Consider the following 7,409-nt stretch of genomic DNA (forward strand, 5'->3'; position numbering starts at 1 on the left):
GATATGGCTCCAGGACCATTTCATTTAAAGAATTCATTTCCTTTACTTTCAGCCCCAGAACACTACTGTTCCTCTGAGGTTGTACTCTTGGGACTGTTGTTATGGCTTCTAGGGAAGTTCTTTAGCAGTGACTAACAGGCTATCCATGATAGCTGTGTGCACGCTTATGATGCTAGGTTGTAAGAGCACGTTTCTAAGCATTTCAGGGTTGCTGGGTTGCTTTCTGTAGTAATTTGAATTTTGTCTTCAGGGGTCCTTGGTTCTCCTAAATGAGCATCACACTGAACAATAATGCCCAACTGTTTGTGGAGCTTTTATTTAGCATCTGAATATCAGATGGGAGAAAAACCGTAGATACTTGGTTCAATTATTAAAACAAAGCCCATTTTCTTCTAAAAGAGCACCCTGGAATGGATGTGTTCATACAACTATAACCATGAAAGGAGGCTGGGAAGCCCATGGGCCTGAAAGATAGATCACCTAGTGGCATTTCAAGTTCCTGCCCAGTTAGAGACCTGACATCACTTGTAAGTCAGATGTCATGTTCACGCCATTATTGGCAGCATGCATACAATTTAAATATTTTAGCTTCCATTATACAATTGTAGCTACATTACTGACCTTCAAGAGCCCCATTCATGGGGGAGGAGCCCAAGGAACAATCAGTTGCTTCATGTGAGGGCTGGCAAGCAGACTGGGTTTCCTCACATTGCCAGACCAACCAGGACACAGGGAAGGCTTTGGAGGAGTTTGTCATGAGAGAGTTGGGACAGAGAATGACTCGGGTGGGGAGTCTCCTTTTGGAGGAGGGAGGGAGTAAAGAAATTTTTTTTTTAAACAAATTCTTTTCTTTTTTAGAGAAGGAGCTATCTGCCTTTGTTCCCAGGGAGGCTGCGATATCCATGGAGACTGACAGTGCTGGGAATTTGGTTCAGACTAAGTTCCTTTTGTTGGGGGTCCAAGGCAAAGGAGAGGAATCTGGGGTGAGGAGGTTTCAAGCCAAGATGAGAAAAGAGAAAGAATTCCTCCCAAGGTTTTCTCCTATTGTCTCCCTGCGAATAAATATTTATAGAGCAGATTCCGAGTGAAGCCTGCCACAATGGCTACAGCTTCGAGACCAAGCCTTCCAGTGTGCACATCGAAAACTACGAAAAGTATGTCTAAGCGTGATCCAATTAAGACTCCCCAGAGGAAGGCAAGAAATCTCAAGATAATTTCCTATTGAAAATCTAATTGTGTCCTCAAGTGGAATAGGAACATCGGCATGAAGTACCCCAGATCCATAGGCTGCTGCAAAAACGTACAGCTAAATTAGATTCTATTTTAAGTAATTAAGTTATTTCCCTTCACAGGATCTATAATTTGTCTTGAACAAATGTGATTTGCCTAAGAAAGATAAGGCCTTGCAATTTTTCCTTCCCAAACGGATTTTCTGTGCCAGAAACAATTACTAAAAGACCAAATATTGTCTTAATTATGTATCGCTTACTGCCTGGGTGTGTGCCTACAGCACCCTGTTTATGTTCCAAGGGGCAAACCAGTATGGATGAGAAGTTATCTTCTCCGGTCTCCAGGAGACCGGACCTGCAATTTACTCAAGAGTTTGAGGCTTGCACAATGTTAGTGTAAATAGCTCTGGGTTATTACATAAGGCTCTCAAATCTTGTGCAAAATGAAGAGCTTGCTTCAGTAGAGCTTTCAACTCTTAAAACAAAACAAAACAAAAAAACCCAACCAACCAACCAAAAAACGCCAGCATTAATCTTTAACGGATTTAGTTGAGCCCTTCAGGAGACACTAGGTGTTGTAATAAGAGTCAGGGTAAAGGTGCTGAGATTTGCATAGGTGATATTGCAAGGAGGGTATTTTGGGCATGGCTAATTTTATGAAGAAAACATTCACTTTTGGCCTCGTGTTCAGTAACAACTCAGCCGCCATCTGACCAGGTGTTTTGGGGCGGCAATACTGGGTAAGATGGATAAACGGTGTTAAGTTTGGGTTGTGTAAGCTGAAAATAAAAGTTACCACAGGTTTATGAGCCTCAGGTCCCACCTTCGTCAAAGGGGGACAGGAGTGGGGGTGGGATTGCCATCTACACCAGAAGACACAGTGCCTAGCCTGCCTGGGACAGGTGGGAAACTACAGTGAAATGCGAATGTGCATCCTGGTTTCCTCGCCTTCCACGAGGAGTTGAAAGTGTAAGGGCTTCAACTTCTCCCCACACAGGCTTTGAAATACTGGCTGTTGCTGTCCCTCATCTTTAACGCAGTTACTTAAGCTTTCTGCTCCTGGGCTCCCTTAGTGGTAGAAGCAGAAAGTCTGCCTCTTAAGGTAAAGCTTAAGTAAATATACAGGACCTAAGACAGGGGCTGGGGAGATGGCTTGGTTCATAGAGTGCTTGCTGTTGTAAGCATGAGAACTTAGGTCTGATTCCCACAACGCTTGTAAAAAGCTGGGCATCCTGGTGCATGCTTTAATCTCACTCAGCTCTGTCGAGGAAGACAGCTAGATCACAAGCTAGCCAGCCTTGCCTACTTAATCCAGTTCTAGGCCAGTGAGAGACACTGTCTCAAAAACAAAACAAACAAAACAAAACAAGGTGTGACAGTCCTGAGGAACATCTGAAGTTGACCACCAAAGGCATAATGCTTGTGCACATATACGAGCCCACACAGACACACCCAGGAGGGTCTCCGGGAAGCCATAAGTGTGTGCATTATTCTGCTTTCCCAAACATGGTATTACTAAGAGCCAGCAGAAATGATGACATAGCACACCGCCAAGTTAAGTTTATCATTGACTTTTATTAACAATGTCATACAAGACTGTACATTTGTAGGGACTGAAATCAATCTACTCTTGAAAACTGAAAAAACAAACAAACAAAAAAACCCCAGCATTTCTACCACCATTTCAGGCTTTGGTTTTAAGTGCCATCTTTTACAGAAAAAAAAAACAAACAAACAAACAAACAAAAAACAAACAACAACAACAACAACAAAACAAACCATCACACAGCATAACCAAACAATTTAAGAATGGGGTGGGGGTGGGGTGCTCCTCGGAATGAAGAGATTATGCAGCAACAGCTGAGGATCATGGCTAGCTTTATTCGATTTACCACACATTCTGGAATGTTCAGTTTCTTCCTCTACAGTTCTACAGTCCTACACACAGATACACAGCTACTAAGAACTTGGCCACAGGTCCTGCCTAGACGCTCATTCACATGAAACAAACAAACAAAAACAATATTTATATAAATTAAGTCAAACCTCACAAAAACTAGAGGAACATAAACTCCCAACAGTCAATAAAAAAGAAAAACTGTACAAGACTGGTCAGTCTTTTATATCTGGAAAATGTGTAACATAAAAAAGTTCTTTATCATATATATATATTATATATGTCTTTGCATAAGGGTTAGCTGGAGTGAAAACTGGAGGATTCTGACTCTGTGGAGACGGAAGAGTGTCCACCCCGCTTTCCTTTGGAAAGGATTTTGAGGCTGGAGCCTCTGCTCATGGAGTTGAGTGCATGCTGGGCAGAGCTTTTGAACTTGGCCCCAAGGAAGGCATAGAGGATGGGGTTGAGGCAACAGTGGAAGAAGGCGAGGGCCTCCGTGATGGAGATCCACTTGTGCACAATGCTCTCGAAGTCACATCCTTGCTTGATGACCCCCAAAAGGATGAAGGAGTCGATGCTGATCCCCACGTAATATGGCAGCCAGCAGGCAAAGAAAGCTAGGATGAGGATGACTGTCGTCTTGAGGGCCTTGCGCTTCTGGTGGCCCTTGGAGTGTGACAGCTTAGAGATGATGATGCAGTAACAGGAGAGGATGACGATGCCGGGCAGGATGAGACCCACCATTATGTGCTGGAATTGAAACACCACCATCCACAGGCTATCCGGGTAAAGGCGGTCACAGATGTACCTGTCGTCCCCCTGACTGATGTCCCCCTGGCTGACATCGGCAAAGATGAAGTCAGGTATAGTCAGGAGGAGGGCTGGGATCCAGACGCCCACATAGACTGCCTTTTCAGCCAGCAGTTTCCTTGGCCTCTGACTGTTGGTGGCGTGGACAATGGCGAGGTACCGGTCCAGGCTGATGAAGGCCAGGATGAGGACGCTGCTGTAGAGGTTGACAGTGTAGATGATATGGACAGCCTTACATAAAAATTTCCCAAAGTACCAGTCAGCCATGGCATCAACTGCCCAGAAGGGGAGTGTGATGACAAAGAGGAGGTCAGCCACTGACAGGTGCAGCCGGTACTTGTCCGTCATGCTCCTTAGCTTCTTCTGGTAACCCATGACCAGGATCACCAATCCATTGCCGACTATGCCAGTCAAGAAGATGATGAAGTAGATGGTGGGCAGGAAGATCCTATTGAAATGGACGTTTTCATCCCGGAAGCAGGGTTCCTTGTTGGAGTCATAGTCTCCAGACCCCACTTCTTCGGAGTAGTTATCAGCAGTGTATATCTGCAAAGGAAACAGGGACAGACACGTCACTTCAAGGTCAGCAAGCCTTCCCAAATTTTAAGTGTCTCTGTTGCCTAAAAAGCTAGTATTGATTGCAGGTTTTAACACAACCTTGCCCAGGAAACTCCAAAGGGCTGGCTAAGGTCCAGAGAGAACACAGAATCCTGCAACCAATGGTGCTCTCCATCTTCCACCAGTCACTTGTTATATGCCCTCTTTAGTGGAACCAATTAGGAGAGTTTTTGCTTAGAACAAAAGGACATTGAGAGTCTAAGGACTTCACAGCTTAGTCTTGAATAGCTCTCCTGCCCCGCCCACGAGAGGAAAAAAAAACCCTCGGAGGAAAAAAAGTAAAGCCCCCCAACCACAAACAAACAAACAAACAAAAACCCAAGCCAAAAAAAAAAAAAAAAATCCCACAACCAAACCAACCAAACAAATCCTCCATTCAAACAAAGAAGTCACTCTCAAAGCGGTGTGCGGTGGGATCCAGCGGCATGGGGTTAAAGTCTGTGTTGAAGGAGATGGAATTTCTGTATGAGGATTAGCCAAAGGAGGAAAGAAAGAAAGAAAGAAAGAAAGAAAGAAAGAAAGAAAGAAAGAACAAAACAAACAAACAAACAAAAAAACGAAGCTTGACGGTGGGGGTCCCCCAAAGATTCTTAGCTTTTTAGGCGCAAAATCTTGTTTTTCTCACGTCTGTCTAACACAAACTATTACATTTCGAGTCATGCGTAGTAAAGAAAGCGGGATAATGAGAAGACCTTTGGGGGTTTAGGGTCAGCAGAGTGTTAGAAAGGAGCAAATAGCACTCCCCTACTTCACCCTGTGTCGCGCTTCTCTGGAAGGTGGGTCTCTCTTGCCAACCCCATGTTTATCACTGGGTGGATCTGGGACGTTAGAGTCACACTGTCCTGGGTGGGGAAAGTCACGGGGTCGGTACCCCGTGGTTTTCGCCCCCAAGTTTCACTTCCTCACTTTTCCGGTCGCTTCCCATCCTGCAGCGGACCCAGTTAGTTATTGGGAGTCCGAGGTAGGCAGCAGGAGGGGTCCAGACCGTGCGCACCCCGATGTCCGAGTCACCTACCTAGGGGCTGGCACCGATGCCCACCACACCCAGGTCTACGACCAACACGCAGCGGTTCTAGGGGTTCCTCCTGGCTGCGCGCCAGGATCGTCCCTCCGGGTGTGAGCGACAGATTGGGCGGCTCCAGCGTGAGCGCCTTTGAATTGCGCGCCGCCGGAGGAAACGAGAAAAAAAAAAAAAATCACCAAACAACAAAACCCTCCCTAAGAGAGGGGGTTTCAAAAGGCTCAGGAAACCACCGACGGTTAAACACTGGGGCTCAGTCAAACAGTCTCCGAGCTTGCACCTGTTCATCCCTCCGGCGACCCAGCACAACCCAGGTGCGGTCCCAACATGCCCTCCTGTCCCCAACCGCCCTCAAGTCCAGCACATCTCCTGGCCAGCAGCATCATGGTACAGACTTATGACCCTTTCTCAGGAACGATCCTAAAGGCAAGCCCGACTTCGGGAGGTTCGTTTGCCACTGCGGGGAGGTGGCGGGTCGGATGCCCGTAAAGCGCTGCTACTCCATCCCAAAGCGGCCACGTTCGGTCACCTCTCCGCGGCTGCCGCACTTTGTGCCCCCCCCCCCCCCAAGCAAGCGACGCGGCAGGCTAGCTCGCTTTTCCCGCCGAAGACAGGCGCTCCTCTGTCTGCACTATGGAATTTCAGAACCACACTCCTAACTCCAAGAACCGCTCCAAGACGCTCCGGTTCGAAGCTCACCCAGAATGTAGTGCCTACGCGTGCCGACTAAAGTCTCTAAATTCACACAATGCAAGAAACTCAAAGAAAACTCCTGTTTTCAGGAGGACCAGACGATGGTCTGAGTCTTGGGACAGAGGGCAAGCCCTTCTCCCTTTTTCAAAAAACTGGGACGTTTGCAAACAGCGTGCAAGTCGGCGCGCGCCGCGGGACTCAAGGGGGAGGGAAACAAGAGCAACCTTAGGAAAGCTCCATCTGAACCCGTCCCTCTCAACTTACTAACAAAAATATTCCTATCTTCCTCCCCCTATAGCCATGTTCACACACATAAAAAAATTAGTTCCCGCTCCTCCTTGTGACCCTGACACCCCTCAAGGTTCTAGTTGCTTCAACCCGCTCCTAAAGGGGCTGAGCTCTAAGTTCACACGTTTGCACGTTTACTACAAAGTAGGATGCAAGTGGACTTACACTCACACTGATCGGTTCCATGGCAACACTCGCTCTCCAGCCGTGGTGGCTACCGGAGCACCAAACGCCTCAGAGGGTCACTGCTACCTGCTGCACCAGGCAACAAAATTGAAGTTTCTGGCCCGAATCGGACTTTTATAAAAACACGCTCCCGGGGCGGCGCATGCGCAGCTCGGACGGGGCGGGAGGAGACTGGCGGGGGCGGGGCGCAGGGCGCGGGCAAACAGAAGTCCGAGAGCCGCTGCTGTTGAGTTTTAAGTCAGTATGGGTCCAGAGCCTGGCCGGATAATGTTCTCAAAGTTGGGAAAAGCAGGATGCTAGCCAGGATGTTTCTGCGGGTCGTGCATCCATCCTTACCCACGTGGATAGAATTTTAGACCTGGAGTTTACGGATGGAGAACTTGAGACAAGACTGGGGATGGGGGTGTGTGACTTGGAGCCTGCCTAACCAGTAGGCGGCAATGTTGGAACCTCCGCCAGGGTTCTATACTCTGAGCTGTCAGGAGTGATTACTACCAAAACTCTTCCAAGCAAGTGTGTGTTACTACATATTCATATAATGACATTAGGGTCAGGTGTGGCAGAAAGCACTTGCGGACCCATCCAGAAGTAGATATAATCCCAGGAAGAAAGTAACAATAGTGGCAACAATTTCGTGAAGAGATTTGTGTGTGTGTGTAAAGTGATT

General features: G+C 47.3%; 1 protein-coding gene across 2 annotated transcripts; it reads right to left on the reverse strand.

The window, feature by feature from the left end:
• Positions 1-2,784: 2,784 nt before the first annotated feature.
• On the reverse strand, positions 2,785-6,831 carry Cxcr4 (C-X-C motif chemokine receptor 4). Of its 2 annotated transcripts, none has more exons than XM_021168921.2 (2): positions 6,728-6,831; positions 2,785-4,482 (listed from the first exon to the last, which is right to left on the reverse strand). In XM_021168921.2, the coding sequence occupies exons 1-2, from the start codon at positions 6,740-6,742 to the stop codon at positions 3,424-3,426; spliced, it is 1,074 nt and encodes a 357-aa protein (XP_021024580.1). In that variant the 5' UTR covers positions 6,743-6,831; the 3' UTR covers positions 2,785-3,423. The 2 variants fall into 2 exon arrangements, with proteins under 2 accessions (XP_021024580.1, XP_021024571.1); XM_021168912.1 differs by having other exon boundaries at positions 6,722-6,831.
• Between the last annotated feature and the right edge of the window lie 578 nt (positions 6,832-7,409).

Source organism: Mus caroli, chromosome 1 (genome assembly GCF_900094665.2).
Source record: "Mus caroli chromosome 1, CAROLI_EIJ_v1.1, whole genome shotgun sequence".
NCBI lineage: Eukaryota > Metazoa > Chordata > Mammalia > Rodentia > Muridae > Mus > Mus caroli.